At 41.3% G+C, this 13487-nt stretch overlaps 1 protein-coding gene across 1 annotated transcript; it reads right to left on the reverse strand.

The window, feature by feature from the left end:
* Positions 1-1192: 1192 nt before the first annotated feature.
* On the reverse strand, positions 1193-9695 carry GLO1 (glyoxalase I). Its single transcript, XM_054063758.1, has 6 exons — positions 9582-9695; positions 8536-8618; positions 7186-7326; positions 6307-6374; positions 5191-5280; positions 1193-3359 (listed from the first exon to the last, which is right to left on the reverse strand). The coding sequence occupies exons 1-6, from the start codon at positions 9660-9662 to the stop codon at positions 3271-3273; spliced, it is 552 nt and encodes a 183-aa protein (XP_053919733.1). The 5' UTR covers positions 9663-9695; the 3' UTR covers positions 1193-3270.
* Between the last annotated feature and the right edge of the window lie 3792 nt (positions 9696-13487).

A 13487-nucleotide genomic window follows, 5' to 3' on the forward strand; every position in this document is an offset into this window, starting at 1 on the left:
ACATCCAACACGTCTCCTTTGTGTAACAGTGTGCTTGCCCATCTGTGTGTGTTCTGCTTTCCCAAGTCATGAGAACCTCTTCCCGCCTGGAAGGAGAATGTGGGTGTGGTCTCTACATTACCATTAGATTTATTTCTCCTGTATGACACAAAGGCCTAAGCGTAGGCCCTCCAAGTGGCAAAGCACTACATACTATTTAATTCCATGCTGCTTTAGCAGAAAAGCAGCGTACCCTTGGAAGTGTCATCAGTAATCAGCAAGATCATTACATAACTTCAAAAAATTTTTTACATCTAAATATATTTAATACTGTAGCAGACTAAAATAGTAAGCAGTTAAGTAGAATTTTTTGTAGCTTATTCTTGGATTTCCTAATGAGAGTACCGTGTTCCATTAGTTCTCAGTGGGGCAAGCAGCAGTAAGTTGTTTTGGGTTTTTTTGTAATAAAACCCTTTTACCTCACCCACTTCATGATACTGCTAAGTAGTTTGTAGACGCCAGTGCTTTTTTACTAGTTTCTTCTTTATTACTTCACCTAACACACTGCCTACACCGTGTAAAGAACATAAAATAAAAAGAAAACAAAGGTCATTCCAACACTAGCCAACATACCTGGAGTAACTTTTGAATGCTAAGCAGAGAATATTTGACAGAGCCTGCTCCTCCCTGTGTAGTTACCCACTGAACTATCCATGTGCACCCTATTGACTTACTCATCTGATTTACAAACTATCCCAGTTTTTAATTACTGGATTCCATACAACTGGCGTCAATAGCTTTTTCCAGTCACACCTGTATTTTGAAGTGCAGTGAAACAAGTCAGATTGAAACACTGTACGTCTGGTAGGTGTCCCTGCCCATGGGAGTTGGAACTGGGTGATCTTCAAGGTCTCTTCCAACTCAAACCATTCTATCATTACGAAAGCTACTATCAACTGAGTGCTTTGTCTCACTCCTATGGCTCCCATGCTTCTTGGCACTATTCTCACCCTATTAACTTCAGAAGGTATCGCACTGAAGTTAAACTAAAATAGTCTTCAAATTAAGAGTTCTGTGAATTGCTGCTGTAAGGTACTCTGCAGTATCATGAACCTTTTTTAAAGCAGGGTGAGGTTTTCATGAGTCAGCTATGCCAGCCCTAACTTTCTGGTAGGTATTAGTTCTGGAAGCATAGAAGAACAGAAATAGAGAATGCAACCATGAATTCATGGTTTATTCTTGCAGAAAATAAGGCCACTTGGCAAATATTAAGAAGGGAAAGAATCTGTTGTATATATGAATGATACTGATAATGCACCGTGTAAAGCAAAGTATCTGTAGATGCCAGACAGAAAATATCTTGCTAATGACAACTTAAAGTATTAGGGTTGCTTCATATAACAAACACAAAACTAGAAAAAAAAAAAGTATTATGAGTTATTATGTCTACCTTTCAATGAATTTATGATTGCTTGCACATCCACAGGGAGTATTAAACAAAGCAATAGTTTTTACATTCCTTTTTCCAAGACCTAAGGCTCAGATGAAGCATTGTGGCAATGAAGGATGTCTTTTTAATAATGTTTATTCTAATAGGCCTGGTACCAGCTTCATGCTTTATCTTAGTCCCAATTAATTTTCAATATACTTGGCATTGCTCCCACAAACCATATAATCTGCTGCTCATTTCCAAGGATAAAAAAAGACATGGATTAAGTTTAATTATTTCTCATGTGGAGCTCTTTAAAATTATGGAGTTTAGATATGCTATGTTGTTAAGATGAGGCAGACAGAATTAAGAATTTTTCAGATAAGGAGATGCAACAGAAACACTTAGCATTTAAGTCATTAGCATCTTCATTACATAGTAGAAATTAAATGCAATACTTTCCACATTTCTGTTTTAATTTATAAGCCAGGAAGTTATTGACAGTTACTAACTTTGCACATCAAGTTACTAAAACATCCTGTTAATCAAGTCACACAGTTACCTTCTTCACTACTGGATTCCCAATTCATATTCTTTTATCACCAGATTTCTTTCTCAAAAAAACCAAACCAAAACCAACAATCTTGAGCCAAAACAAACAGCCTTCTGGTTATCTAGGATTCAACAATCAGCAAAGCAAACAGGTCATATTGCTTTTAAAATCATTTTGTGGTTTTTTACCAGTGATTTATTTGGAAGTGAAACTGCAAGCCATTACACTACTCAATAGTCACATAACTGAAAACTTAGTTGGAGTGCTACCTGAACCACAGTAAGGCAGGGCAGAGGGTTTTTTCCTAGTTAGAAGGAACAACTAGATTTCAAAATCAAACATGTTCTACACTACTCATAAAGTAGAACAGTGTAAAATCAAATAATTAGTGTAACATGTTACCTGTTTTCATTGCTATTTAAAAGCATAATTTCAGTAACTGTCACATAATCTGAGAGGGCAGATAAAACATGTACCAACAGGAAACTTATGTTTCAGATACTCTTTTTCATTAAAGACCTAATGCAGAACATACAGAGCACTAAAGTTAAATGTAGCGAAATTTTTATTGAAACAAAAATTGAGCAAGTTCTTTCTAGTGCTGGAAGAGACAAAAAGGACTATTGCAAGTTAGCAACTCTGAGACCTCTTACATTGCCTGTCAATCATTTCAGGCAGAAGCTGGGAGACTGAATTCTTTCTGCTGCATTGTTTTATTGCCTCCACAGTTTGTTCCAGGCAAGGCTGTTTAAGGATGCTTCTTAAAGAGTTTTGCTTGGCATAAGTAAGATTAGGAGTTTCATAAGCATGCTTACTATTCAAGTCCAAGTTAGTCTGACATTTTTATTTTCTGGCATACAAGACAGGCATGAGCCTTCAGGAACTTTTAACTTCATAAAAAAGTATTCTGAAGTTTTGGGGTTTTTTTTCCTCCTTGTTGAAGCTCATCAGTAGCAACATGGGATTTTTTGCTGTTGTTGTTGTTAGTTAAACAGTGTGAGATGCAGTGAATTTCTGGTCATATATCTTTTGAGAGTGTTTAGTGAAATATTTATATAATCAATGTTCAAGAGGAGAATCTGCGTAAAGTGCCTTCCAAGAGATGGTTAAGATTCCTAATTGTACGCAAATTGCAGTGGCATCACAGGACTAGAAAGGAGCAGTTCAAGTACACCGAGGTTCCAGGGAATAGTTTTAGAGGAGACTGAACACAACCGATTCCTTTCCATTATGTGAGAATTTCACAAACTACAGATTTTCTCCAAGGGACTGAAAGCGTGCACCTCATATGTGATATACTTAATCAGAATTAAGTGAGAGTCACCATGTGTTTAGGACTCAAAATTTCAATCCAGTAGCCGTCAGGATCCTGAACAAATGCAAGTCCTTTCATTTTACCTATTAGAAAAAAATACAAGATAAAGTTAAGACTACATGATTAGTTCGTAATGTCAAATAAGATTACTTTGAAAAGTATGTTCCTTTTGTCATTTGCATGAGAATTAGTTCAAATTTAGACAGCTCATTCTGTAAATATCCAGATTAGTTTTTAATCAGAATTAGATCTTTGTATGCTAAATTGTCAAACATACTTTCAACAAAGCTGCAGTTTAAAGTCACTTAAAAATCCTGTCTTGGGTTGATTCAGATAGGTTTCTGCATACAATCCTGTAAATGTTCTCTTAATTCAGGAATATACTTTTGTGCTCCAGGATGTTTTGACGTTCTCTTGAACTGGCTTTGCCAGTATAAAATCCTGCATTCTTGTACCCTGTTCATCTCCCATCACTCCTGCCTGCACACTGAAATTTTACATTACTGGGTTTTGCTTGTCTCTCCCCTATCCCTGATGGGGTTTACAGCACACATTTACATCACTTCATATAAAAAAGAAATTGAGGGCAGGACTGCTTTAAATTTTACGTTGGAAAAATGCTACTGGATAAGACAGGGTCCCCAAAAGTTGTCTTCAACAGTAGGTCAGGATAACAGAGCTTAACATTTTATCTTAAGGCGTTAACCACACCCTTTTATTAATACTTGCTCTATTAAGCAATTTACTGTAAAAAAACCCAACCTAATTCTTAATATACTCTAGTTGAACACTTCTGAGAGAGTAATGTTTGATTCATTAACGTAAGAAAAAAAAATCCAAACAACATTAGGTTTCTCAGCCTGCTCCACAAACAACGAACATGAAGTTCAAAACTTCTTCCTCTTCCCTGGCTGCATCAGTTTTATTTCTTAAAAAACAGCCTTTGCCCTACTTCCCATACCACCCAGCTGCTTAAACTTTTTCCCAAGAGTTCTTTCCTGGATTTATTCTATTTACAATCTAAGCTTCCCTCCCCTCCTTCAAACTTAGAGGTGTGCACTGAGACATGATCCAACCCAGAAACTCTCACTTCAAGTCACTCAAGGTTCACCAGGTGCTGAACAAATTAAAAAGGGCTTGGAAACTCTAAACTGCTAGAAATACCGAGTTCAATTCTTAAATCAAGGCATCTGTGTTCAAGTCAAATTTTCAGATGTACTTCTTGCATTTGCTTCAGCTGAGAACACAGCGAATAAGATGAAAATCAGTCTTTTTTCAGTTACTTGTTCTTATTCTTCTAGCAAGGAATCTAAATCAATTGCAGTATGTGTAAACTGAAGTTTCATATAGTAATGTCACTTTCAAACTAAAAGACCCCAGCATTAATACAGGCAACAGTCTAGTTTCTATAGCCAGAAGGGAGAAGTATCACAGATTTGTGCTTGCTGCTGAGTATTAGATATCTGTTTTGGAACGCCTCAGTCCTAAAACCCTCATGAGGTCTTTTCATGAAGAATTTTTGTGAAGGTCAGACTACATACAGAAGGCATGTAGCTACATGGGTTAACTGTTGTTACTGAGATGGACCCATTGTCAGTTTTGCCCACTGTAACAGACTGCAGGGTAACTGGTTCTAGAAGCTTCTAACCAATCGCAACTATTAGAAATGTATTAACCAGCTTTCCAATAAGATCTACGAGTATCAGCTGGGGAGGGGCAGATTGAGGCTAGACATAAGGAAGAATTTCTTCACCATGAGAGTAGTGAGGCATCAGAACAGGTTGCCCAGGGAAGTTGTGGATGCCCCATCCCTGGAGGTGTTCAAGGCCTATTCTATGATTCTATGATCTACTAGGCAGAACATACTAGAAAACAGAAAAAAAAGATTGACTCGCATTTCTGATCAAGACTTACCATCATCAGGTTTCTTCACAAATTTCACTCCTAGTTCTTCAAACCTCTTACAAGCTTTATTGACATCAGGGACAGCAATTCCAATGTGTCCTGTACAAGGTAAAAAGAGTGAAGTACACTTTAAGTACTGCTAGGTGTTCTAGGAAAAAGTTTACATGACGTAGTTCACATAAGATATGACTGTATGCGAGAAAAATATTGCTTCCAGAAAGAACAGCATTTTGGCTATTAACATTATTCTCCTTCAGAAAGTTCACTTTTTGATAATGCCTTTTAAAGCAAGAACTTCAGAGTTAAAATACCTCATACTGTTTAGATGCAAATGTTATCTAGAGTAGGCAAAAATAAGATTTTCAATCAAACTGTTTTATTTGTATTTCCTTTCTCAAAATTTGCTGCATTTCCTCAGTTCAACAGTACAAGGAGTTCATCATTAACACTGTATTTGTAGAGACTAACACCAGCACTATGCAAGGCCTGTTTAAATGTCAAGTGGCTAGACTGAGTATGAAATTTATTTCACAAGCCAGTGACCTTTCAAGCACTCAAAATATCAAATCAAGCCACACAAGCACTGTCTTCAGTGCTACAAACATAACTCTCCTGCTAGCTTAAAATGGGTAAAAAGTAGGTTATTAGAATAGAAATCCAAATGTAAATCAGTCTAAACACCATAAAAACCTGATACATAAGTTCTTCATTGAATAGTTACCATTGTCATGTGTTTGCTTGCCAGCAGATTAGATTCTTAAAAAAAATTGTAATTGTGGCTCATTACTCTGCAACACAGGTGTTTACCCATTTTCATAATCTTTCACAGCATTCATGCTGGAAGAAATAAAGGATGAGATGCAAGTTCCCTTCTTTCTTAGTGCTAGTATGTTTTCTTCAAAATAACCTACTAGAAAGGTCTTTTCAGACATACAAGTTTAAAATATTTTCTCTACTGCTTCTCATAAGCCTGCAGTATATACTCACCAATAACGTCTGCACAGAATTTATCTAGATATTTTCTAAAAAAGGTCTGAGACTCCATTTTTCCACAATACATGAGAGAAAAAAATGTAATCACAATAAACCAAAGCTTAAACTACAAACACAAAACTGAAGACCTACCAAATCCTCTGGGATCTGAATTGCCATTGTGGTAAGACTGACTTTCATCATTTTCAGTGCCCCAGTTGCTGTAAGAAGCAATTATTACATATTTAAGAAAAGCGTTGAAATTAACAAATCCTAAATGTTTAGTTTCCTTAGAAAGATAAGTTGTTTCCCCTAAGAAATCAGAGAATTTAAGCTGTTTGCTGCATTCATTAACCTATCAATATTTTCCCTAGTCACAGGTCCTATGGATTGTCTCCACAGTAATCCAGCCATGTTCACAGCCCTTCACTGGCATTCAGGCTCTACATTTGAATGAGTCAGAGACCTTCCTGTCTCATTCCGATTAAACAGAAGATTGCACTGCAAGAGTCAGGTTATCTAGCCATCACCAGGGAACAGCTAGGGTAGCAGGTCCTAAAGCCAAGCAAGACAGCTGGGAATTTGGGAGGTTCTTTTCTGAACAATTACAATGATCAGTAGCATAAACCAAATTGTCCTGTTTACGTTAATTGTATGTTTTGACTTAATACTTCTTTTGATCAGATTCCAAAAGCAAAAGTTATACATTATTAGATCCCAAAGAAGTTTTAAACACAATGGGTTTTCCTAAATTTTTAGGCTTTCCTACAGAGACAGCATGCATACTCAGAATACAGCAAGCATTATTTCATGTTTATGTTCCTCTGTCCATCTAGCAGCTTCAAAGAGCTGTGGGAAGAGAAAGATTAAGTTTGGGAAATATGCAAGATCTCAGACATATTTTAAGGCTGTATGACAGTGAAGATGTTTCCACGGTAATGATTATATTTTGTATTCAACAGGGTTTACTCTTATCCACTTCTGTTTAATCACTGTTAGCTAAATGTCATCTCTCATTATATTAATACTTACTGCGTTAGTTCAAGTGTCGCTTTCCTAGAGAATGTCCAAGCTGTTCTCTCAGCTTTATCTTTCGGTATGTCATTTTTATCTTCATACGCCAGGAAATAGAGCGAGAACTTCATAGTGGGAAAGTCAAATTTTTGCAGCAGTCTAAATGGCAACAGTTATTTTGAAATAGTAAACTTCAAAAGGTCATGAAGTAGCTTACAAACAAACCAAGGTGCCTCCCCCATGAAAGAGCTATTGCTATTTTGCTTTTCCTAAAAAACATTTGTTTTTCACTCTCTTAAAATAGCTAAACTTTGACCCATCACATAGAAACATTCCAGAACATCATTACAAACCTACAAAAAGGTATTTAGGAATACAGCAAGTTTAAAACATAAGCATACCTTTATGAAATGAAATATTGATGAAATATTTTTACAATTTCAATAGCTAGGTATAATGATAAAATCTATTTCAAATGTGACAATTTAATCAACTGAAAAATACTTGAGGTGAGAAAAAGCTGCTTACGAAATCTATGCCTTCACTTGATGCAGGAGTCACCTATTTTCCTAGGAAATATTTTATACATCTGTATTTTCTCCTAAATTCCAGAGACAGCGTGGCACACTTAAAACCATGTTTATGTAGAATGTTTAATGAGAACAAGTAGGTGTGCAAAACAAATCCAATTTCCTTTTCAGCTTACTAGGTATTTAATTTTTATTTTCTTACACCCATATCTTCACTGGAGTGAAAGTAGTTTATTTTACTGGACTCATTTATAGTCTTTAAGACCATAGGTCTTTATAGGTCTCATTTATAGGTCTTTAAGAATATGCTTTGAAATACCTCATTTCAAATGTCAAGATTGCACAAAGCCCTAGTGTTAGCATATCAAGCTACTGCAGAGCATCTGCCTCCCAACAGCCTTCTCCAAAAGTTTCAGTTTGGACTTAGTCTCTCCAGCTGCTATTGCTTTGATCTCTTACAACTGGAGGTGGTCATAAGACACCTCTGAGGACTAGCAGAAAACTTTGAAATTTCAAGATTTATCATAAGCACTGTCATAAAACTTAACTCTAGTTAGCTGCAGGCTCAATGAGGAGGAAGTAAGCAAGTTGTACACTGATAGTTAATGACCTATTTAAGAAAAAAGGAAATTTCCAGTCCAGGCCCATATTAGTTCATTTGCAGCTTAGGCATTAACTATGCTCAGAGACTGTCAGACTGTCCAACTGGGCATCAGCTGACGGGCCAGCATTGTTTACGCAGTTAGACCAATTAGTATAATTACATCAAACTAACAAAAACTTTTCAGAAGAACAGTAGGAAACCCCAAACTTATTGTGACATACAACTTCTACTCACGTCATTCCAAGAATTCTCGTATAAAAATCTAGTGACTTCTTAGGATCCTTTACTCTTAACATCGTCTGCTGCAACATAAAATCCTGGGGGGAATAAAAGGGTTAGTGTTTATACCTGAATCAGAATTTCATTTATGAGTATTTGCAACGATGTTAGTTAATAATGAATCCAAACCTATCAGGTTTAGAAGCAACAGAGAGAGTACTACGATAGTGAAAATAAAACCTTTTACCCTGATCCTACACATATAGATCTGTATTGAATAATTATGCCTTTGTAACAAAGTGTTTAAAACAAATGAACAATACCACCACTGGTATCACTCAATAGATATAGGGTATCATTTTTATTGTGGTCAACTTTTTGGAGCTGTCCTGCATATGAACTGCTTCACAAGCAAGCACACTAGGCATGTGAATATTCGATAGCAGGCATCCCAGCAGACACAGAAATTGAAAAGAGCAAAGCTACTGAACTCATATTTATTATTTCATTGCACAGGTGTTGAATTTCAGTCAGGCTTGAGGATATCTTCGCAGTGAAACCAGCCTGCAACTCCATAAGGGTATTTTCCTCAAGTCACAGTTAACTTTATATACCAAGGGCTAATGGACAACTCAGTAGATGAAAAGTGAATAGCAGGATTGCCTTGAGAAACATATTTAAAAAAGTAGAGAGACGTAGAACAACTAAAATGCAATTACAAGGTTAAATAAAAAATAAATACGTTCAAGGAATTTGGGAGGATTTTTTGGCAGCCCTGATGTGTGCCGGCTGAAAAGCCGCTAGACCAGCCAGTCACCCCGTGGCCAAGCACAGAGCAGCCCCAGCCCCCAGCTCCAACCCCCTGACCCAACCCCCAGTCCCTCGACCCCCGTGTCCCCCAGTCCCCAGCCGAGCGATGCCCGGCCCGCTCTCGCTCCCGGCCCCATGCCGCCTCTCAGCCGCCGCACGTCCGCCCGGCAAAGCGTGCGCGGCGCTAGGGTGACACGCAGGCACCGGGCAGCGCTGCCGCAGCCCCGGGGCGTCCCCTCCATCCACCCCACCTTCGTGCTGGCGTCCGGCTCCGAGCAGGCGCCGTAGGCTGCTTCGTCGCTGAGGCCGCCGAGTTCTGCTGGAGCAGCCATGTCGGGAAAGGAGGAAGGAAAGGAGGAGGAGGAGGAGGAGGAGGAGGAGGATAAAGCGGCTCCGCCCCCGGGACGCTGCGGGGCGGGGACGCCCGAGGCTCCGATGTGCCGGTTGGATCCCATAGGCATGAACGGGAAAGGAGCCCCTTGACTGTGGCGTTAATGAGCTGTAGCGTGAAATGAAACCGTGGATGCTCCGCGTTGTCGTGACGATGCGACCCTCCAGCTGCCGCCCGCAGGCAGCGGGTACCACACACATGCCTAAGGCAGGAGCAGGGATCCAGCACCGATGGAATGGGGCTCCTTGGACTGTTGGAAGGCTGGCTGATAAAGTTCCTTGGGAAGAAATCCTAAAGGGCAAAGGAGCCAAGAGGGCTAGATGCTCTTTAAGAAGGAAATCCTGGCGGTGCAAGAGCAGGCGATCCCTGTGTGCTGGAAAATGATTCGGCGAAGAAAACCAGCTTGGCTGAGCAGAGAGATGTGGATGGGTCTTGGGGAAAAAAGAGGAAAGTATACGAGCTTTTGAAGAAGGAGCAGGCATCTTGGGAGGACTACAAGGATGAAGTGAGATCAGGCAGAGAGAAAATCAGAAGGGCTAAAGCCCAACTAGAACTTAAATTGGCCAGTTCTGTGAAAGATAATAAAAAAATTTCTATAAATATATTAATAACAAAAGGAGGGGCAAGGAGAATCTTTATCCTTTACTGGATGCAGGGGAATAATAGTGATGAGGGATGAGGATAAGGCTGAGGTACTTAATGCCTTCTTTGCCTCAGTTTTTAATAGTTAAGACCAGTTGTTCTCTGGGTACTCAACCTCCTGAGCAAGAAGACAGGAAGGGAGAGCAGAAAAAAGCTCCAGTGATCAGAGAGGAAACGGTTAAGAGACCTGCTCAGCCAATTAGACGCTCACAAATATATGAGGCCGGATGGGATCCACCCAAGAGTATTGAAGGAGCTGATGGAGGTGCTCATCAAACCCTTTTCCATCATCTACCAGCAGTCCTGGCTGACTGGGGAAGTTCTACTTGACTGGAGGTTGGCAAATGTCACACCCATTTAAAAGAAGAGTTGGAGGGAGGATCCAGGGAACTACAGGCCTGTCAGTCTAACCTCAGTGCCATGAAGGTCATGGAGCAGGTGCCATCCTGAGTGCCATCACACAGCACACACAAGACAACCAAGTGATCAGCATGGGTTTATGAAAGGCAGGTCCTGCCATTCAACCTGATCACCTTCTATGAGAAGGTTACCTGCTTAAAGGACAAGGGAAAACCTGTGGGTGGAGTGTACCTGAACTTCAGTAAAGCGTTTGACATCGTTCCTCACATTATTCTGCTTGAGAAACTGGCTTCCACTGGCCTGGACAGGCAAACCCTCTGCTGGGTGAAAAACTGGCTGGGTGGCCGGGCCCAAAGAGTTGTGGTAAATGGAGTTAAATCCAGTTGGAGGCCAGTCACAAGTGGTGTCCCCCAGGGCTCAGTGATGGGTCCAGTTCTGTTCAATATTTTTATCAATGTTCTGGATGAGGGGATTGATTACACCCTGAGTAAGTTTGTGCATGACACTAAGCTGGGAGGTAGTGTTGATCTGCTTGAGGGGAGGGAGGCTCTACAGGCAGATCTGAACAGGCTGGATCAATGAGCTTGAGACCAGCAGTATGAGGTTCAACAAGGCCAAGAGCCGTGTCCACAACAACCCCCTGCAGTGCTACAGACTTGGGGAAGAGTGGCTGGAAAGCTGCCTGGCAGAGAAGGACCTGGGGGTGCTGGTTGACAGCTGACTGAACATGAGCCAGCAGTGTGCCCAGGTGGCCAAGAAGGCCAATGGTATCTTGGCCTGTATGAGAAAAAGCATGGCCAGCAGGACCAGGGAAGCGATTGTACTCAGCACTGGTGAGGCCTCACCTCAGATCCTGTGTTCAGTTTTGGGTCCCTCTCTACAGGAAGGACATTGAGGTGCTGGAGCGTGTCCAGAGAAGAGCAACGAAGCTGGTGAAGGGGATGGATAACAAGTCTTATGAGGAGCAGCTGAGGGAACTGGGGTTGTTTAGCCTGGAGAAGGCTGAGGGGAGACCTCATCACTGTCTACAACTGCCTGAAAGGAGGTTGTAGAGAGGTATGTTTTGGTTTCTTCTCCCAAGTGACAGGCGATAGGATGGGAGCAACTGGCCTCAAGCTCTGCCAAGGGTGGTTCAGATTAGACATCAGGAAAAATTTCTTCACCGAAAAGGTTATTGGGCACTGGAACAGGCAGCTCAGGGAGGTGGTTGTGCTCCCATCCCTGGAAGTATTTAAAAGATGGGTAGATGATATGCTTAAAGATATGATTTACTTGTGGACAGGTATGGTTGGACTTGATGATCTCAAAGGTATTTTCCTAGATAGTGATTCCATGATTTTATCATCTCAGGGTGGTTTGAAAATCCAGCCTTGTTCCATCAGCCCTGTTGGCTTTTCAGGAATCGAGAAAGGCTGGTAGAAGATCTCATGTACATCTGGCGTCCTTTGGAGGCACGCTGTGACCTTTTAGTATAAACAATTACTTCAGGTCTAAAAGAAGAGAATTACTTTTCTTTCAAAAACTCGGCACGAAAAGCAGGATTGAATACTCAGGGAAAAATACACTTTTGATACCCGAGAGAAAAGCACTTGTGCGCTGCCGCATCCCCACCGCCTGCCTTAGCAGCTTCCGCGGATGCCTTGCGAACCAAGCCCTGAGCGGGGCAGCTGTCGGCGCGCCGCTGCGCAGAGCCCTTCGCTGCCAAGCAGGGGAGATCAAGGCTGTGTTTTCGGAGCCGAGTTTGGGCTGGGGCTGGCCGGGAAGCAGCCGCCATGCCGCGTCCCCGCGGGGCAGCGCCGGGGCCGGGGCGCGAGGACAGGGCCGTTGCGGAGGTTTTGCTGCACCCTGCGATGAGGCAGTGGTTCGGGGCGTTACGAGCTGCGCCCCTCGCCTCCCCTCTCAGCCTTTGGGAGGCTTTTTGCATGCATCCCATCTCTGCCAAAGCTGTCTCTCCGCGGATTTTCCGAAGAGAGACAGAGAAGTGAATTCCCCCCGTGCTCCTTGCTTGGGGAATCTTCTGCTTTCCCTTCCCTCCCTTTCCTCTTACCTTCAAAGACGCCAACTGGAAACCGAACTCGCTTTTCTTGCGTGAGGAGGTCCTTTAGACGAGGTTTAGCGGGGAGTTCTGATCTAAAAGCACAGGAGCTGTTGTAGCTGGGACGGGCAGGGAGCTGGAGCCCCTGCTGGGTTTTGGAGAGGGTGAAAATCTCAGCTAAGCCACCAGACATTGTGAGTAACTGTTGAGAGAGTAACCAGTGTGTAATGCAGTCTTTAAAAAGACTGTTGTGAGAAGCCCACGTCTCCCATCTTGGGCTCTAAGGGAGGGAGGGTATCGACTTCACTACGAGACCAGTTAAAAGGCATCCAGCTTTCTCCGTCAGAGAGTGGAGGAAAGTACCCCTGCTAACCTTATAGATGACCGGCCTAGTCAAACAAATGTGAAGGAAAAGAAATAAATTAATGTATTTAAATTTTATGTTTTCCTGGGTTTTCTTTGTGACTTTCCTAGTTTGTTTTTTCTTAGTATTTTTACTTCAAGGAAGAGGTGAACATTTTCTATAACAGGTGATTGCATGCCAAAGACCATAGGACGGTGGGCCCTTTTTCTAATCAAGGGGAAAAATAGAGAGCTGGTAATGTAGCATCAGGAGTTGCTGTTCAGGTCGGCCTCACTTATGATTTTCTATTTCCAGCATCAGGTAATAATATCTGAGAGAACGTATAACACAGGTACACACATGATTGGTTGACCTAAGGCTTTGCA

This window comes from Cuculus canorus, chromosome 3, assembly GCF_017976375.1.
Source record: "Cuculus canorus isolate bCucCan1 chromosome 3, bCucCan1.pri, whole genome shotgun sequence".
Classification (NCBI taxonomy): domain Eukaryota; kingdom Metazoa; phylum Chordata; class Aves; order Cuculiformes; family Cuculidae; genus Cuculus; species Cuculus canorus.